General features: G+C 46.9%; 1 protein-coding gene across 1 annotated transcript in view; it reads left to right on the top strand.

Annotated features, from left to right (window-relative positions):
* The window catches only part of LOC135513319 (gamma-aminobutyric acid receptor subunit gamma-3), a 445846-nt gene that overhangs the window by 289071 nt on the left and 135862 nt on the right, over window positions 1-20913 (top strand). Inside the window, exon 4 of the mRNA XM_064936236.1 lies at window positions 16572-16792. Coding sequence (XP_064792308.1) covers window positions 16572-16792 — 221 coding nt within the window. The remainder of the gene's footprint in view (window positions 1-16571; window positions 16793-20913) is intronic.

Genomic DNA, 20913 nt, shown 5'->3' on the forward strand with positions numbered 1-20913 from the left:
TAGAGTTCTCTATGTGGATGTCTGTAGTATAGAGTTCTCTATGTGGATGTCTTTAATATAGCGTTCTCTATGTGGATGTCTGTAGTATAGCGTTCTCTATGTGGATGTCTTTAATATAGAGTTCTCTATGTGGATGTCTTTAATATAGAGTTCTCTATGTGGATGTCTTTAATATAGAGTTCTCTATGTGGATGTCTTTAATATAGAGTTCTCTATGTGGATGTCTTTAATATAGAGTTCTCTATGTGGATGTCTGTAGGATAGAGTTCTCCATGTGGATGTCTGTAGTATAGCGTTCTCTATGTGGATGTCTTTAATATAGAGTTCTCTATGTGGATGTCTTTAATATAGAGTTCTCTATGTGGATGTCTTTAATATAGAGTTCTCTATGTGGATGTCTTTAATATAGAGTTCTCTATGTGGATGTCTGTAGGATAGAGTTCTCCATGTGGAAGTTTGTAGTATAGAGTTCTCTTTGTGGATGTCTGTAGAATAGAGTTCGATATGTGGATGTCTGTAGAATAGAGTTCGATATGTGGATGTCTGTAGAATAGAGTTCGATATGTGGATGTCTGTAGTATAGAGTTCTCTATGTGGATGTCTGTAGTATAGAGTTTTCTATGTGGATGTCTGTAGTATAGATTTCTCTATGGGGATGTCTGTAGTATAGAGTTCTCTATGGGGATGTCTGTAGTATAGAGTTCTCTATGTGGATGTCTGTAGTATAGAGTTCTCTATGGGGATGTCTGTAGTATAGAGTTCTCTATGTGCATGTCTGTAGGATAGAGTTCTATATGTGGATGTCTGTAGTATAGAGTTCTCTATGTGGATGTCTGTAGAATAGAGTTCTCTATGTGGATGTCTGTAGTATAGAGTTCTCTATGTGGATGTCTGAAAATCAACCTATCTATGTGGATGTCTGTAGTATAGAGTTCTCTATGTGGATGTCTGTAGTATAGAGTTCTCTATGGGGATGTCTGTAGTATAGAGTTCTCTATGGGGATGTCTGTAGTATAGAGTTCTCTATGTGCATGTCTGTAGGATAGAGTTCTATATGTGGATGTCTGTAGTATAGAGTTCTCTATGTGGATGTCTGTAGAATAGAGTTCTCTATGTGGATGTCTGTAGTATAGAGTTCTCTATGTGGATGTCTGAAAATCAACCTATCTATGTGGATGTCTGTAGTATAGAGTTCTCTATGTGGATGTCTGTAGAATAGTTATATATGTGGATGTCTGTAGTATAGAGTTCTATATGTGGATGTCTGTAGTATAGAGTTCTCTATGTGGATGTCTGTAGAATAGAGTTCTCTATGTGGATGTCTGTAGTATAGAGTTCTCTATGTGGATGTCTGAAAATCAACCTATCTATGTGGATGTCTGTAGAATAGAGTTCTCTATGTGGATGTCTGTAGAATAGTTATATATGTGGATGTCTGGAGGATAGATTTCGATATGTTTATTTCTCAATCTAGATTTTTGTGGACAATTTTTGTGGACCATCTAGATTTTTCTGGACAAAACCATGCATTCCAAACATTACCCTGTCAAAACGCTGCATTCTAAATGTTCACGTGTCAAAACCCTGCATTCTAAACGTTACCCAGTCAAAACCCTGCATTCTAAACATTACCCAGTCAAAAGCCTGCATTCTAAATGTAACCCTTTCAAAACCCTGCATTCTAAACGTTACCCAGTCAAAACCATGCATTCTAAACGTTACCCCGTCAAAACCCTGCATTCTAAATGTTCACCTGTCATAACCCTGCATTCTAAACATTACCCTGTCAAAACCCTGCATTCTAAACATTACCTTGTCAAAATCCTGCATTCTAAACATTACCCTTTCAAAACCCTGCATTCCAAACATTGCCCTTTCAAAACTCTGCATTCCAAACATTACCCAGTCAAAACCCTGCATTCCAAACATTACCCAGTCAAAACCCTGCATTCCAAACATTACCCAGTCAAAACCCTGCGTTCTAAACATTACTGCCAGCATGCACATTGCCTTGCGGCACTCTCATTGAAAGTTACATGCAGCCCATATTGAATGCATAATGAACAAACATTGATCTTGTTAATAACCAGATGGTAACTTTATTGGTAAACCCAAAGTGATGTTTACATAGTGAAAGTCATGCTATCATTAACAAAATATTATTCTTACGCTGAAGTTTACTTACAGAGCGGTGAGACAAAGCGTCTCACTTCCTGGTCGTCCAAACAAGAGTGCTGCCTGCACCCGCACGCCCAACTAGCATCGCCACCCTGGATGGTTCCGACCTAGAATATGTGGACATCTATAAGTACCTAGGTGTCTAGCTAGACTGTAAACACTCCTTCCAGACTCATATCAAACATCCCCAATCTAAAATCAAATCTAGAGTCGGCTTTCTATTCCGCAACAAAGCCTCCTTCACTCACGCCGCCAATCTTACCCTAGTAAAACTGACTATGCTACCGATCCTCGACTTCGGCGATGTCATCTACAAAATAGCTTCCAATACTCTACTCAGCAAACTGGATGCAGTTCATCACAGTGCCATCCGTTTTGTTACTAAAGCACCTTATAACACCCACCACTGCGACATGCATGCTCTAGTCGGCTGGCCCTCGATACATATTCGTCGCCAGACCCACTGGCTCCAGGTCATCTACAAGTCCATGCTAGGTAAAGCTCCACCTTATCTCACTTCACTGGTCACGATGGCAACACCCACCCGTAGCACGCGCTCCAGCAGGTGTATCTCACTGATCATCCCTAAAGCCAACACCTCATTTGGCCGCCTTTCGTTCCAGTTCTCTGCTGCCTGTGACTGGAACAAATTGCAAAAATAGCTGAAGTTGGAGACTTTTATCTCCCTGACCAACTTCAAACATCTGCTATCTGAGCAGCTAACCGATCGCTGCAGCTGTACATAGTCTATCGGTAAATAGCCCACCCAATTTTACCTACCTCATCCCCATACTGTTTATATTTATTTACTTTTCTGCTCTTATGCACACCAGTATCTCTACCTGTACATGACCATCTGATCATTTATCACTCCAGTGTTAATCTGCAAAATTGTAATTATTCGCCTACCTCCTCATGCCTTTTGCACACAAGACTCTTTTTTTTCTACTGTGTTATTGACTTGTTAATTGTTTATTCCATGTGTATCTCTGTTGTCTGTTCACACTGCTATGCTTTATCTTGGCCAGGTCACAGCTGTAAATGAGAACTTGTTCTCAACTAGCCTAGATGGTTAAATAAAGGTGTTCTCAACTAGCCTACCTGGTTAAATAAAGGTGTTCTCAACTAGCCTACCTGGTTAAATTGTCACGCCCTGGTCGTAATATATTGTGTTTGTCTTCATTTAGTTGGTCAGGCCAGGGTGTGACATGGGTTTCTTGTGGTGTGTTTTGTCTTGGGGTTTTGTGGGGTGTTGATTGTGTGGCTTAGTGGGGTTATCTAGCAAAGTCTGGAGTGGTTCTCAATCAGAGTCAGGTGATTATCGTTGTCTCTGATTGGGAACCATATTTTGGCAGCCATATTCTTTGAGTATTCCCGTGGGTGATTGTTCCTGTCTCTGTGTTTGTTGTCACCAGATAGGCAGTATAGGTTTTCACGGTCCGTTTGTTGTTTTTGTATTGTTCGTGTTTTTTCTTCGTCATTAAACATGTCTCAAAAATACCACGCTGCATTTTGGTCCGCTTCTCCTTTGACAGACGAGAACCGTTACATAAATAAAGTTGTTCTCAACTAGCCTACCTGGTTAAATAAAGGTAAAATAAAAAATAAAAGTGTGGTCCAGTCCTACAGGCTCTAGTTTTGTCCGACCTTGATTATTGTCCAGTCGTGTGGTCCAGTCCTAAAGGCTCCAGTTTTGTCTGATCTGGATTGTGGTCTAGTCGTGTGGTCCAGTCCTACAGTCTCTAGTTTTGTCTGATCTGGATTATTGTCAGGTCGTGTGGTCCAGTCCTAAAGGCTCTAGTTTTGTCTAATCTTGATTATTCTCTAGTCAAGTCCTGCTCTAGTTTTTCTGATATTGATTATTGTCAGGTCGTGTGGTCCAGTCCTACAGTCTCTAGTTTTGTCTGATCTGGATTGTGGTCTAGTCGTGTGGTCCAGTCCTACAGTCTCTAGTTTTGTCTGATCTGGATTGTGGTCTTGTCGTGTGGTCCAGTCCTACAGTCTCTAGTTTTGTCTGATCTGGATTGTGGTCTAGTCGTGTGGTCCAGTCCTACAGTCTCTAGTTTTGTCTGATCTGGATTATTGTCAGGTCGTGTGGTCCAGTCCTACAGTCTCTAGTTTTGTCTGATCTGGATTGTGGTCTAGTCGTGTGGTCCAGTCCTACAGTCTCTAGTTTTGTCCGACCTTGATTATTGTCCAGTCGTGTGGTCCAGTCCTAAAGGCTCCAGTTTTGTCTGATCCGGATTATTGTCAGGTCGTGTGGTCCAGTCCTACAGTCTCTAGTTTTGTCTGATCTGGATTATTCTCTAGTCAAGTCCTGCTCTAGTTTTTCTGATATTGATTATTGTCTCGTCGTGTGGTCCAGTCCTGCAGGCTCTAGTTTTGTCTGATCTTCATTATTGTCTAGTCGTGTGGTCCAGTCCTGCTCTAGTTTTGTCTGATCTTGATTATTTTCTTGTCGTGTGGTCCAGTCCTGCTCTAGTTTTGTCTGATCTTGATTATTGTCTAGTCGTGTGGTCCATTCCTGCAGGCTCTAGTTTTGTCTGATCTTGATTATTGTCTTGTCGTGTGGTCCAGTCCTACAGTCTCTAGTTTTGTCTGATCTGGATTGTGGTCTAGTCGTGTGGTCCAGTCCTACAGTCTCTAGTTTTGTCCGACCTTGATTATTGTCCAGTCGTGTGGTCCAGTCCTAAAGGCTCCAGTTTTGTCTGATCCGGATTATTGTCAGGTCGTGTGGTCCAGTCCTACAGTCTCTAGTTTTGTCTGATCTGGATTATTCTCTAGTCAAGTCCTGCTCTAGTTTTTCTGATATTGATTATTGTCTCGTCGTGTGGTCCAGTCCTGCAGGCTCTAGTTTTGTCTGATCTTCATTATTGTCTAGTCGTGTGGTCCAGTCCTGCTCTAGTTTTGTCTGATCTTGATTATTTTCTTGTCGTGTGGTCCAGTCCTGCTCTAGTTTTGTCTGATCTTGATTATTGTCTAGTCGTGTGGTCCATTCCTGCAGGCTCTAGTTTTGTCTGATCTTGATTATTGTCTTGTCGTGTGGTCCAGTCCTGCAGGCTCTAGTTTTGTCTGATCTTGATTATTGTCCAGTCGTGTGGTCCAGTCCTGCAGGCTCTAGTTTTGTCTGATCTTGATTATTGTCCAGTCGTGTGGCCCATTCCTGCTCTAGTTTTGTCTTATCTTGATTATTGTCCAGTCGTGTGTGTCATGTCTTGTTATGTCTGTTCCTGTCCTTTCTCTTCACTCTGTCTCTCTCTGCTGGTCTTTTTAGGTTACCTTCTCTGTCTCTCATTCTTCAGCTGTTCTACATCTTCCCTAACTAGCTCATTCACTCTTTCTCACCTGTTCTCTCTTCCCCCTCTGATTAGGTCTCTATTTCTCTCTCTGTTCCTGCTACTTTCGGTGTCTGATTCTTGTTTGTGTTTTTCATGCCAGAAGCAAGCTGTCGTCTCGTTTGCTTCCACCTTGTCCTATCCTGTCGGAGTCTGCCTGGCAGGTGCATCCTGCATTATACAAACGTTCTTTTTGTTCCATTGACAACGTTGGAAGAGGATTTATGCCATTCCTGTTTTTTCATTAAAGAACTCTGTTTTCTGTTAAAACCGCTTTTGGGTCTTCACTCAAGTACATAACAGAAGAATCAGTCCAAGAATGGACCCAGCGGCTCCGGACCCTTTTCACTCCGCCGTCGAGATCCAGGGAGCGATGCTAGGCAGACACGAGGAGGAATTGTCTGCTGCTCGACATGCCGTTGAGACCCTGGCCGTCCAAGTCTCCGACCTCACAAGACGGGTTCACCAACTCCACCTCGATCCACCGCCCACTTCCAGGGTTTCCGAGTCTCCGGAGCCCAGGATCAACAACCCGCCGTGTTACTCTGGGGAGCCCACTGAGTGCCGCTCATTCCTCACTCAGTGTGACGTGGTGTTCTCTCTCCAGCCCAACACTTACTCCAGGAGCGCAGCCCGCATCGCCTACGTCATTTCTCTCCTTACCGGACGGGCGCGTGAGTGGGGCACGGCAATCTGGGAGGCGAGGGCTGAGTGTATTAACCAGTTTCAGGACTTTAAGGAGGAGATGATACGGGTTTTTGACCGTTCTGTTTTTGGGGAGGAGGCTTCCAGGGCCCTGTCTTCCCTATGTCAGGGGAATCGATCCATAACGGATTATTCTATTGAGTTTCGCACTCTCGCTGCCTCTAGTGACTGGAACGAGCCGGCTTTGCTCGCTCGTTTTCTGGAGGGTCTCCTCGTCGAGGTTAAGGATGAGATCCTCTCCCGGGAGGTTCCTTCCAGTCTGGACTCCTTAATAGCTCTCGCTATTCGCATAGAGCGACGGTTTGATCTTCGTCGCCGAGCACGTGGAAAGGAGTTCGCGTTCTCCGTTGCTCCCCTCTCCACATCACTGCCACCTGCCGCATCACTGCCACCCTCCTCCGCCGGCTCGGATGCTGAGCCTATGCAGCTGGGGGTATCCGCATCTCGGCCAAGGAGAAGGAACGGAGAATCACCAATCGCCTCTGTCTCTACTGCGGCTCCGCTGGTCATTTTGTCACCTCATGTCCAGTAAAAGCCAGAGCTCATCAGTAAGAGGAGGGCTACTGGTGAGCGCAACTACTCAGGCCTCTCCTTCTGGATCACGCACTACCTTTCCGGTCCATCTCCGCTGGCCCGGTTCATCTGCTTCCTGCAGTGCCTTGATAGACTCTGGGGCGGAGGGCTGTTTTATGGACGAGACCTGGGCTCGGGAACATGACATTCCTCTCAGACAGTTAGGGAGCCCACGGCCTTGTTCGCTTTAGATGGTAGTTCTCTCCACAAGATTCAGCGTGAGACGCTGCCTTTAACCCTCACTGTCTCTGGTAATCATAGCGAAACCATTTCTTTTTTAATTTTTCGTTCACCTTTTACACCTGTTGTTTTGGGTCATCCCTGGCTAGTGCGCCATAACCCTTCTATTAATTGGTCTAGTAATACTATCCTATCCTGGAATGTTTCTTGTCATGTGACCTGTTTAATGTCTGCTATCCCTCCTGTTTCCTCTGTCCCTTCTTCACAGGAGGAGCCTGGCGATTTGACAGGGGTGCCGGAGGAGTATCACGATCTGCGCACGGTGTTCAGTCGTTCCAAGGCCACTTCTCTCCCTCCACACCGGTCGTATGACTGTAGTATTGATCTCCTTCCGGGAACTACTCCCCCCCGGGGTAGATTATACTCTCTGTCGGCTCCCGAACGTAAGGCTCTCGAGGATTATTTGTCTGTTTCGCTCGACGCTGGTACCATAGTCTCCTCCTCCTCTCCCGCCGGAGCGGGGTTTTTTTTTTTTCAGAAGAAGGACGGGTCCCTGCGCCCATGCGTGGATTATCGAGAGCTGAATGACATAACAGTTAAGAATCGTTATCCGCTTCCTCTTATGTCTTCAGCCTTCGAGATCCTGCAGGGAGCCAGGTTTTTCACCAAATTGGACCTTCGTAACGCCTACCATCTCGTGCGCATCAGGGAGGGGGACGAGTGGAAGACGGCGTTTAACACTCCGTTAGGGCACTTTGAATACCGGGTTCTTCCTTTCGGCCTCGTTAACGCTCCAGCTGTCTTTCAGGCACTAGTTAACGACGTCCTGAGAGACATGCTGAACATTTTTGTTTTCGTTTACATGGACGATATCCTGATTTTTTCACCGTCTCTCCCGATTCATGTTCAGCACGTGCGACGCGTCCTCCAGCGCCTTTTGGAGAACTGTCTTTATGTGAAGGCTGAGAAGTGCACTTTTCATGCCGCCTCTGTCCCTTTCTCGGTTCCGTTATTTCCGCTGAGGGCATTAAGATGGATCCCGCTAAGGTCCAGGCTGTCATTGATTGGCCCGTTCCTAAGTCACGCGTCGAGCTGCAGCGCTTTCTGGGCTTCGCTAATTTCTATCGTCGTTTCATCCGTAATTTCGGTCAGGTGGCAGCTCCCCTCACAGCCCTTACTTCTGTTAAGACGTGCTTTAAGTGGTCCGTTTCCGCCCAGGGAGCTTTTGATCTTCTTAAGAATCGTTTTACATCCGCACCTATTCTTGTTACACCTGACATCTCTAGACAGTTTGTTGTTGAGGTTGACGCGTCAGAGGTGGGCGTGGGAGCCATTCTTTCTCAGCGCTCTCTCTCTGACGGCAAGGTCCATCCTTGCGCGTTTTTCTCTCATCGCTTATCGCCGTCAGAACGTAACTATGATGTTGGTAATCGCGAACTGCTCGCCATCCGCTTAGCCCTAGGCGAATGGCGACAGTGGTTGGAGGGGGCGACCGTTCCTTTTGTCGTTTGGACTGACCATAGGAACCTTGAGTACATCCGTTCAGCCAAACGACTTAATGCGCGTCAGGCTCGTTGGGCTCTGTTTTTCGCTCGTTTCGAGTTTGTTATTTCTTATCGTCCGGGCTCAAAAACACCAAGCCTGATGCTTTATCTCGTCTCTTCAGTTCTTCTGAGGTCTCCACCGACCCCGAGGGGATTCTCCCTGGGGGCGTGTTGTCGGGTTGACTGTCTGGGGAATTGAGAGGCAGGTAAAGCAAGCACTCGCTCACACTCCGTCGCCGCGAGCTTGTCCTAGGAACCTTCTGTTCGTTCCCGTTCCTACTCGTCCGGCCGTTCTTCAGTGGGCCCACTCTGCCAAGTTAGCCGGCCACCCCGGCGTTCGGGGTACGCGCTTCCATTCGCCAGCGTTTCTGGTGGCCCACTCGGGAACGTGACGCGCGTCGATTTGTCGCCGCTTGTTCGGTCTGCGCGCAGACTAAATCTGGGAACTCTCCTCCTGCCGGCCGTCTCAGACCGCTTCCCATTCCCTCTCGACCGTGGTCTCACATCGCTTTAGATTTTATCACCGGACTGCCTTCATCAGCGGGGAAGACAGTTATTCTTACGGTTGTCGATAGATTCTCTAAGGCGGCTCATTTCATTCCTCTCGCTAAGCTCCCTTCTGCTAAGGAGACGGCTCAGATCATTATCGAGAATGTTTTCCGAATTCATGGCCTTCCGTCTGACGTCGTTTCCGACAGAGGCCCGCAGTTCACGTCTCAATTTTGGAGGGAGTTTTGCCGTTTGATTGGGGCTTCCGTCAGTCTCTCGTCCGGCTTTCATCCCCAGTCGAACGGTCAAGCCGAACGGGCCAATCAGACTGTTGGTCGCATTTTACGCAGTCTTTCTTTTCGTAACCCTGCGTCTTGGTCAGAACAGCTCCCCTGGGCAGAGTACGCCCACAACTCGCTTCCTTCGTCTGCTACCGGTCTATCTCCTTTTCAGAGTAGCCTCGGGTACCAGCCTCGGCTGTTCTCATCTCAGCTCGCCGAGTCCTGCGTCCCCTCCGCTCAGGCTTTTGTCCAGCGTTGCGAGCGCACCTGGAAGGGGGTCAGGTCGGCACTTTGCCGTAATAGGGCGCAGACTGTGAGGGCCGCTAATAGCGTAGGACCAAGAGTCCTAGATATTGTTGCGGTCAGAGAGTATGGCTCTCCACTCAGAACCTTCCCCTTAAGACAGCTTCTCGCAAGTTGGCCCCGCGGTTCATTGGTCCGTTCCGTATTTCTCAGGTCATTAATCCTGTCGCAGTGCGACTTCTTCTCCGCGCTATCTTCGTCGCGTTCACCCGGTCTTCCATGTCTCCTGTGTTAAGCCCGTTCTTCGCGCCCCGCTCGTCCCTCCCCCCATCCTTGTCGAGGCGCACCCATCTACAGGGTTCGTAAGATTTTGGACATGCGCCCTCGGGGCCGTGGTCATCAGTACCTAGTGGATTGGGAGGGGTACGGTCCTGAGGAGAGGAGTTGGGTTCCCTCTCGGGACGTGCTGGACCGTTCGCTGATCGATGATTTCCTCCGTTGCCGCCAGGTTTCCTCCTCGAGTGCGCCAGGAGGCGCTCGGTGAGTGGGGGGGTACTGTCATGTCTTGTTATGTCTGTTCCTGTCCTTTCTCTTCACTCTGTCTCTCTCTGCTGGTCTTTTTAGGTTACCTTCTCTGTCTCTCATTCTTCAGCTGTTCTACATCTCCCCTAACTAGCTCATTCACTCTTTCTCACCTGTTCTCTCTTCCCCTCTGATTAGGTCTCTATTTCTCTCTCTGTTCCTGCTACTTTCGGTGTCTGATTCTTGTTTGTGTTTTTCATGCCAGAAGCAAGCTGTCGTCTCGTTTGCTTCCACCTTGTCCTATCCTGTCGGAGTCTGCCTGGCAGGTGCATCCTGCATTATACAAACGTTCTTTTTGTTCCATTGACAACGTTGGAAGAGGATTTATGCCATTCCTGTTTTTTCATTAAAGAACTCTGTTTTCTGTTAAAACCGCTTTTGGGTCTTCACTCAAGTACATAACTGTGTGGTCCAGTGCTGCTCTAGTTTTGTCTGATCTTGATTATTTTCTTGTCGTGTGGTCCAGTCCTGCTCTAGTTTTGTCTGATCTTGTTATTGTCTAGTCGTGTGGTCCAGTCCTGCAGGCTCTAGTTTTGTCTGATCTTGATTATTGTCTTGTCGTGTGGTCCAGTCCTGCAGGCTCTAGTTTTGTCTGATCTTGATTATTGTCCAGTCGTGTGGTCCAGTCCTGCAGGCTCTAGTTTTGTCTGATCTTGATTATTGTCTTGTCGTGTGGTCCAGTCCTGCAGGCTCTAGTTTTGTCTGATCTTGATTATTGTCCAGTCGTGTGGCCCATTCCTGCTCTAGTTTTGTCTTATCTTGATTATTGTCCAGTCGTGTGGTCCAGTCCTGCTCTAGTTTTGTCTGATCTTGTTATTGTCTAGTCGTGTGGTCCAGTCCTGCAGGCTCTAGTTTTGTCTGATCTTGATTATTGTCTTGTCGTGTGGTCCAGTCCTGCAGGCTCTAGTTTTGTCTGATCTTGATTATTTTCTTGTCGTGTGGTCCAGTCCTGCTCTAGTTTTGTCTGATCTTGATTATTGTCTAGTCGTGTGGTCCAGTCCTGCAGGCTCTAGTTTTGTCTGATCTTGATTATTGTCTTGTCGTGTGGTCCAGTCCTGCAGGCTCTAGTTTTGTCTGATCTTGATAATTGTCCAGTCGTGTGGTCCAGTCCTGCAGGCTCTAGTTTTGTCTGATCTTGATTATTGTCCAGTCGTGTGGCCCATTCCTGCTCTAGTTTTGTCTGATCTTGATTATTGTCCAGTTGTGTGGTCCAGTGCTGCTCTAGTTTTGTCTGATCTTGATTATTTTCTTGTCGTGTGGTCCAGTCATGCTCTAGTTTTGTCTGATCTTGTTATTGTCTAGTCGTGTGGTCCAGTCCTGCAGGCTCTAGTTTTGTCTGATCTTGATTATTGTCTAGTCGTGTGGTCCAGTCCTGCAGGCTCTAGTTTTGTCTGATCTTGATTATTGTCCAGTCGTGTGGCCCAGTCCTGCAGGCTCTAGTTTTGTCTGATCTTGATTATTGTCCAGTCGTGTGGCCCATTCCTGCTCTAGTTTTGTCTGATCTTGATTATTGTCCAGTCGTGTGGTCCAGTGCTGCAAGGAAATACCTAGTTAAGCTGCAGCTGGTCCCGAACAGAACTGCATGTTCTGCTCTTCATTGTAATCACCGGGCTGATATAAATACTATGCCAGTCTCTCTTTTTTAAGAGTTGAGGAGAGACTGACTTATTTTTGATAAAAAACATGAATTGTTTGCATAGTCAACTTACACACAGAGCTGACACACACACTTACCCCACCAGACATGCCACCAGGGGTCTTTTCACAGTCCCCAGGTCCAGAACACAGTCAAGGAAATGTACAGCAATAGACATTATTGCATGGAACTCCGTTCCAGTGAACAGCAAACCTGGTTTCAAACACCAGATATTGCAACACCTCACAACGCCTCTCCCCTACTTGACCCAGATAGTTTGTGTGTATGTATTGATATGTAGGCTAGGTGTGGCTTTTGTAAAAAAAATATATATATTTATATATATATATACATATGTAGTTCTGTCCTTGAGCTGCTCTTGTCTATTAATGTTCTGTTTTATGTCATGTTTCATGTTCTGTGTTCTGTGTTTTGTGTTTTGTGTTCTGTATTCTGTGTAGACCCCAGAAAGAGCAGCTGTTGCAACAGCTAACAGAGATCCTATTAAAATACGCAAATACCTCCTCTCCTCTGCTCTCCTCTCATCGGAGCACTCAGCCACATAATCTGGGTTACAGCTACTAAAAGCTGATCTGATTGTCTGCATACCTGTTCGGGTTGTCTGCATACCTGTTCGGGTTGTCTGCATGCTTGTTCGGGTTGTCTGCATGCCTGTTTGGGTTGTCTGCATACCTGTTCGGGTTGTCTGCATGCTTGTTCGGGTTGTCTGCATGCCTGTTTGGGTTGTCTGCATACCTGTTCGGGTTGTCTGCATACCTGTTCGGGTTGTCTGCATACCTGTTCGGGTTGTCTGCATACCTGTTCGGGTTGTCTGCATACCTGTTCGGGTTGTCTGCATGCCTGTTCGGGTTGTCTGCATACCTGTTCGGGTTGTCTGCATGCCTGTTCGGGTTGTCTGCATACCTGTTCGGCTTGTCTGCATACCTGTTCGGGTTGTCTGCATGCCTGTTCGGGTTGTCTGCATGCCTGTTCGGGTTGTCTGCATGCCTGTTCGGGTTGTCTGCATGCCTGTTCGGGTTGTCTGCATACCTGTTCGGGTTGTCTGCATGCCTGTTCGGGTTGTCTGCATGCCTGTTCGGGTTGTCTGCATACCTGTTCGGTTGTCTGCATACCCGTTCGGGTTGTCTGCATACCCGTTCGGGTTGTCTGCATGCCTGTTCGGGTTGTCTGCATGCCTGTTCGGGTTGTCTGCATGCCTGTTCGGGTTGTCTGCATACCTGTTCGGGTTGTCTGCATGCCTGTTCGGGTTGTCTGCATACCTGTTTGGCTTGTCTGCATGCCTGTTCGGGTTGTCTGCATGCCTGTTCGGGTTGTCTGCATGCCTGTTCGGGTTGTCTGCATACCTGTTCGGGTTGTCTGCATGCCTGTTCGGGTTGTCTGCATGCCTGTTCGGGTTGTCTGCATACCTGTTCGGGTTGTCTGCATACCCGTTCGGGTTGTCTGCATACCCGTTCGGGTTGTCTGCATGCCTGTTCGGGTTGTCTGCATGCCTGTTCGGGTTGTCTGCATGCCTGTTCGGGTTGTCTGCATACCTGTTCGGGTTGTCTGCATGCTTGTTCGGGTTGTCTGCATACCTGTTCGGGTTGTCTGCATGCCTGTTCGGGTTGTCTGCATACCTGTTCGGGTTGTCTGCATACCTCTTCGGGTTGTCTGCATACCTGTTCGGGTTGTCTGCATACCTGTGAGCTGATTCGCCTGGGTATTTCACCATATAGTGGTAAACAAGGATTATACGATTCTATTCCACAGGGTTGGAATCCTGGACCAGAAAGTCATTTAAATATTATGCTATCATTGGTGGAAATCACTGTATCTCTTCTATTTTGAAAAAGTGTGGTTTACTTTTCAGGTATTGTCTGATCACGTTTCATTATGCTGTGTTCCCCTGTTAATGCTGCCTCAGGCTGTCCTCCGTGTCTTACTGTTAGACTGGCCAAAGGAGGTCCTGGCAGTCAGAAGGTTTAAGGAGGTTTTTAGGAGGTCCTGGCAGTCAGTAGAACGTTTTCATTATTTTCTATGAGATCCCCTCCCCAGCCAGCCTCCTTCTTCCCTCCCCTCCCTAGTCAGCCTCCTTCTCCCCTCCCCTCCCTAGTCAGCCTCCTTCTCCCCTCCCCTCCCTAGCCAGCCTCCTTCTCCCCTCCCCTCCCCAGCCAGCCTCCTTCTTCTTCCCTCCCCAGCCAGCCTCCTTCTCCCCTCCCCCTCCCCAGCCAGCCTCCTTCTCCCCTCCCCTCCCCAGCCAGCCTCCTTCTCCCCTCCCCTCCCCAGCCAGCCTCCTTCTCCCCTCCCCTCCCCAGCCAGCCTCCTTCTCCCCACCCCTCCCCAGCCAGCCTCCTTCTCCCCCTCCCCAGCCAGCCTACTTCTCCCCTCCCCTCACCGGCAGCCTCCTTCTCCCCTCGCTTCCCTAGTCAGCCTCCTTCTCCCCTCCCCTCCCCAGCCAGCCTCCTTCTCCCCTCCCCTCACCGGCAGCCTCCTTCTCCCCTCCCCTCACCGGCAGCCTCCTTCTCCCCTCCCCTCACCGGCAGCCTCCTTCTCCCCTCCCCTCCCTAGTCAGACTCATTCTCCCCTCCCCTCCCTAGTCAGCCTCCTTCTCCCCTCCCTAGTCAGCCTCCTTCTCCCCTCCCCTCCCCAGCCAGCCTCCTTCTCCCCTCCCCTCTCCAGCCAGCCTCATTCTACCCTCCCCTCCCCAGCTAGCCTCCTTCTCCCCTCCCTTCCCTAGTCAGCCTCCTTCTCCCCTCCCCTCTCCAGCCAGCCTCATTCTACCCTCCCCTCCACAGCCAGCCTCCTTCTCCCCTCCCCTCCACAGCCAGCCTCCTTCTCCCCTCCCCTCCACAGCCAGCCTCCTTCTCCCCTCCCCTCTCCAGCCAGCCTCCTTCTCCCCTCCCTTCCCTAGTCAGCCTCCTTCTCCCCTCCCCTCTCTAGTCAGCCTCCTTCTCCCCTCCCCTTCCCAGCCAGCCTCCTTCTCCCCTCCCCAGTCAGCCTCCTTCTCCCCTCCCCTCCACAGCCAGCCTCCTTCTCCCCTCCCTTCCCTAGTCAGCCTCCTTCTCCCCTCCCCTCTCTAGTCAGCCTCCTCCCCTCCCCTTCCCAGCCAGCCTCCTTCTCCCCTCCCCAGCCAGCCTCCTTCTCCCCTCCCCTCCCTAGTCAGCCTCCTTCTCCCCTCCCCTCTCTAGTCAGCCTCCTTCTCCCCTCCCCTCTCTAGTCAGCCTCCTTCTCCCCACCCCTCCCCAGCCAGCCTCCTTCTCCCCTCCCCTCCCCAGTCAGCCTCCTTCTCCCCTCGCCTCCCTAGTCAGCCTCCTTCTACCCTAATTTAATAAAGCAATGGAAAAGCCAAGACAGAAGAGAAACTTTGTCTTCTAGAACTCTTCATAACTGCTGTGTTCTTTTCCAGCGTGCTAGACAGGAAATCAATATACATGCCAATAGGTGAAGCTGTTCTCTTTGATAAACTCCTCTGTCTTGTTGAGCTTGCTGGGTTTCTTTTTATTCTCATAAGGATGTATGATATCATAGACATATCTAAACTCTGGTTTGGCGTTCATATCTGATCTGATATATGTATTATCATAGACATATCTAAACTCTGGTTTGGCGTTCATATCTGATCTGATATATGTATTATCATAGACATATCTAAACTCTGGTTTGGCGTTCATATCTGATCTGATATATGTATTATCATAGACATATCTAAACTCTGGTTTGGCGTTCATATCTGATCTGATATATGTATTATCATAGACATATCTAAACTCTGGTTTGGCGTTCATATCTGATCTGATGTATGTATTATCATAGACATATCTAAACTCTGGTTTGGCGTTCATATCTGATCTGATATATGTATTATCATAGACATATCTAAACTCTGGTTTGGCGTTCATATCTGATCTGATGTATGTATTATCATAGACATATCTAAACTCTGGTTTGGCGTTCATATCTGATCTGATGTATGTATTATCATAGACATATCTAAACTCTGGTTTGGCGTTCATATCTGATCTGATGTATGTATTATCATAGACATATCTAAACTCTGGTTTGGCGTTCATATCTGATCATATCTGATCTGATGAAGGAATACCTAGGATAGGATAAGTAATCCTTCTCACCCCCCCCCCCCCTTAAATGATTTAGATGCACTATTGTAAAGTGGCTGTTCCACTGGATGTCATAAGGTGAATTCACCAATTTGTAAGTCGCTCTGGATAAGAGCGTCTGCCAAATGACTTAAATGTACATGTAAATATATGTATTATCATAGACATCATATCTAAACTCTGGTTTGGCGTTCATATCTGATCTGATATATGTATTATCATAGACATCATATCTAAACTCTGGTTTGGCGTTCATATCTGATCTGATATATGTATTATCATAGACATCATATCTAAACTCTGGTTTGGCGTTCATATCTGATCTGATATATGTATTATCATAGACATATCTAAACTCTGGTTTGGCGTTCATATCTGATCTGATATATGTATTATCATAGACATCATATCTAAACTCTGGTTTGGCGTTCATATCTGATCTGATATATGTATTATCATAGACATCACATCTAAACTCTGGTTTGGCGTTCATATCTGATCTGATATATGTATTATCATAGACATCATATCTAAACTCTGGTTTGGCGTTCATATCTGATCTGATATATGTATTATCATAGACATCATATCTAAACTCTGGTTTGGCGTTCATATCTGATCTGATATATGTATTATCATAGACATCATATCTAAACTCTACTAAACATATCTGATCTGATTATTTCCTTTGTTTGTTGTTGTTTCAGGAATACCAGATCGACATCATCTTTGCCCAGACGTGGACAGACAGCAGGTTGAGCTACAACAGCACCATGAATATCCTGACCCTGAACAGCAACATGGTGGGACTCATCTGGCTCCCCGACACCATCTTCAGGAATTCCAAGAACGCTGACTCCCATTGGATTACAACACCCAATCAGCTGCTCAGGATATGGAGCGACGGGAAGATACTCTACACGCTAAGGTTAACAAAAGAGAAAACATTTGTTTTTGTTTGTTTGTTTGTTTGTTGTTTGTTTTTTTTGCCTCAAATGCATATTGTTTTGGTGTTTGAAATGTGGCGAGTCTGCTGTGGTTTTCATGAAGAGTCTCAGAGTAGGATTGCTGATCTAGGATCAGGGCCCCACTCTTATTCAGTATGTGGTTAAGAGGCGTAAACATTGATATACTATGATCTATGGTCTCTGGTCTGCTTTGATAAGGTCAGAAAATAAATACCAGTTACTGGCTCGCTCCTACTTACTTTTAACGGTTCCTAAAATCATAACAGATCTTTTAGTTACTCAGCTCCGCGGTCTTGGAATTCTCTCCGGACCAGCTGGAAACTCCAGGATCTGGATTCCTTGGATGGGTTTAAAGGGTTGGTTGACTCACATGTTACAGAGGAATGTGATTGTCATTAGGACTTGATGTGGTTGTACATATTAGCTACACTATCTAGTTACTTCCCTCTGTTTACTGGCCTGATAGCGTAGTCAATATCTAGTTACCTCCCTCTGTTTACTGGCCTGATAGTGTAGTCAATATCTAGTTACCTCCCTCTCCTCACTGGTCTGATAGTGTAGTCAATATCTAGTTACCTCCCTCTGTTTACTGGCCTGATAGCGTAGTCAATATCTAGTTACCTCCCTCTATTTACTGGCCTGATAGCGTAGTCAATATCTAGTTACCTCCCGCTATTTACTGGCCTGATAGTGTAGTCAATATCTAGTTACCTCCCTCTATTTACTGGCCTGATAGCGTAGTCAATATCTAGTTACCTCCCTCTATTTACTGGCCTGATAGTGTAGTCAATATCTAGATACCTCTCCTACCTTACTGGCCTGATAGTGTAGTCAATATCTAGTAACCTCACTCTGTTTACCGGCCTGATAGTGTAGTCAATATCTAGTTACCTCTCCTACCTTACTGGCCTGATAGTGTAGTCAATATCTAGTTACCTCCCTCTGTTTACTGGCCTGATAGTGTAGTCAATATCTAGTTACCTCTCTATGTTTACTGGCCTGATAGTGTAGTCAATATCTAGTTACCTCCCCCTGTTTACTGGTTTGATAGTGTAGTCAATATCTAGTTACCTCTCTATGTTTACTGGCCTGATAGTGTAGTCAATATCTAGTTACCTCCCTCTATTTACTGGCCTGATAGCGTAGTCAATATCTAGTTACCTCCCGCTATTTACTGGCCTGATAGTGTAGTCAATATCTAGTTACTTCCCTCTGTTTACTGGCCTGATAGTGTAGTCAATATCTAGCTACCTCTCTCTGTTTACTGGTCTGATAGTGTAGTCAATATCTAGCTACCAACCTCTCCTTACTGGCCTGATAGTGTAGTCAATATCTAGCTACCTCTCTCCCATACTGGCCTGATATTGACTACACTATCCAGCTACCTCCCTCTGTTTCCTGGCCTGATATTGACTACACTATCTAGCTACTTCCCTCTCCTTACTGTGGAAAGCCGGAGCGAAGGATTTACTAATGAAATATTATTATTATTATACTGGGCCCTGTGAAGTTGTTGCCACGTAGCAGCTCAAACTCTCCCCTTTGGGCAGTGTAGACTACCACGGTGACATCCAGATGGTTAATACCAATACTACAAGTTATTTCTCCTGTAGGCTGCTAGCTATCGCCTTCAACATGTGAAAGCCTACAGCTGCGCAGTGGGAAGCAACTCACGTCGGCAAAGCACTTCAATACACTGGTCATTCACACCAGCTTGTTATTTCTGCTAATTGACATGTCACAGTGAAATCCTGATGGGGTCCAATACTAGAAGTTATTTCTCCCTCGCCCATCAAAATAAATACCACCTTATTTTACTAATTTTAACTAGTGCCATGCTTCTGTTGTTGCCAGCTAGCCAGCCCAGCATATAAACTAGCTAGCTGGGAAGGTCTCCTCAGGATGACTGACTGAACTAGCTAGCTGGGAAGGTCTCATCAGGATGACTGACTGAACTAGCTAGCTGGGAAGGTCTCATCAGGATGACTGACTGAACTAGCTAGCTGGGAAGGTATCCTCAGGATGACTGACTGAACTAGCTAGCTGGGAAGGTTTCATCAGGACGACTGACTGAACTAGCTAGCTGGGAAGGTCTCATCAGGACGACTGACTGAACTAGCTAGCTGGGAAGGTTTCATCAGGACGACTGACTGAACTAGCTAGCTGGGAAGGTCTCATCAGGACGACTGACTGAACTAGCTAGCTGGGAAGGTCTCATCAGGACGACTGACTGAACTAGCTAGCTGGGAAGGTCTCATCAGGACGACTGACTGAACTAGCTAGCTGGGGAGGTTTCATCAGGACGACTGACTGAACTAGCTAGCTGGGAAGGTCTCATCAGGACGACTGACTGACTAGCTAGCTGGGAAGGTTTCATCAGGACGACTGACTGAACTAGCTAGCTGGGAAGGTATCCTCAGGATGACTGACTGAACTAGCTAGCTGGGAAGGTCTCCTCAGGACGACTGACTGAACTAGCTAGCTGGGAAGGTCTCATCACGATGACTGACTGACTAGCTAGCTGGGAAGGTTTCATCAGGACGACTGACTGAACTAGCTAGCTGGGAAGGTCTCATCAGGACGACTGACTGAACTAGCTAGCTGGGAAGGTCTCATCAGGACGACTGACTGAACTAGCTAGCTGGGAAGGTCTCATCAGGACGACTGACTGAACTAGCTAGCTGGGGAGGTTTCATCAGGACGACTGACTGAACTAGCTAGCTGGGAAGGTCTCATCAGGACGACTGACTGACTAGCTAGCTGGGAAGGTTTCATCAGGACGACTGACTGAACTAGCTAGCTGGGAAGGTATCCTCAGGATGACTGACTGAACTAGCTAGCTGGGAAGGTCTCCTCAGGACGACTGACTGAACTAGCTAGCTGGGAAGGTCTCATCACGATGACTGACTGACTAGCTAGCTGGGAAGGTCTCCTCAGGACGACTGACTGAACTAGCTAGCTGGGAAGGTCTCCTCAGGACGACTGACTGAACTAGCTAGCTGGGAAGGTCTCATCAGGACGACTAACTGAACTAGCTATCTGGGAAGGTCTCATCAGGACGACTAACTGAACTAGCTAGCTGGAAAGGTTTCATCAGGACGACTGACTGAACTAGCTAGCTGGGAAGGTCTCATCAGGACGACTAACTGAACTAGCTAGCTGGGAAGGTCTCATCAGGACGACTGACTGAACTAGCTAGCTGGGAAGGTTTCATCAGGACGACTGACTGAACCCAATCCATTTCTCTCCACATTCTACCCTCAGTTGCGTGACATACATCCTCAATTTGGGCACCAGGCATGTCTGTATAGCCCATATAGGTCCCTCTCATCACAAATAACACATTTTCCTGAAGGACCCATAATGGCCGCCATGATGGATGTTCCACCATTTAGAATTGTGTTAAAAACACGTAAAACGCTACTCCTCTGGCAGCAAATGACCGATCTGCACGAAACTTGATTTCTTTGGACAAAGTTCTCCCAACACAACATTTGAGTCTAACCTGTAAAGTATGGTTCAGTTTAGCTGTATGGTGGTGCTGCTGGACAGTACAAAAAAAAACAATGTAAGCTCATTGGCCCAAAATGTTTCAACTAGAGTCTCGGTTCTGGAAAATTAGTCAACATCATTAAAAAAGGGTCCAAAATACATCAAAAGCATATTATATTATATGATCAGTTTGATTTCGAGGTCTGATATTTGGTTAGCATAGTAAACAGTACAGAAGTAACTTGTCCTAGGGCAATGTGTCCAATTTATCCTGATTGTGGCACAGTGGGCCGACAGCTGAAATCCGGCATTGCTGCTTGCAGCTATACTTGTCTGACTTTATTTTTCCACTTGAGTGTTTGTTTAGGTGTCGATATTTGTCAAGTTGGTTGTGTGGTTATGAACACGATGCCTGCGTGCCAATTGACAGGCTACTCCTTATATAGAGCACTACTGCCATTTGGGAAGCATCCTAGCAAGTGAAATGCCACAGCTGTCACATTATTAACCAGAAGCCAGTGTCCCACAGGGAAGTACCAAGGGACCTTAGTAAACCCCAACCACTGGAACGAATGGAAGGTTCTAGAAG

This window comes from Oncorhynchus masou, chromosome 24 (genome assembly GCF_036934945.1).
Source record: "Oncorhynchus masou masou isolate Uvic2021 chromosome 24, UVic_Omas_1.1, whole genome shotgun sequence".
NCBI lineage: Eukaryota > Metazoa > Chordata > Actinopteri > Salmoniformes > Salmonidae > Oncorhynchus > Oncorhynchus masou.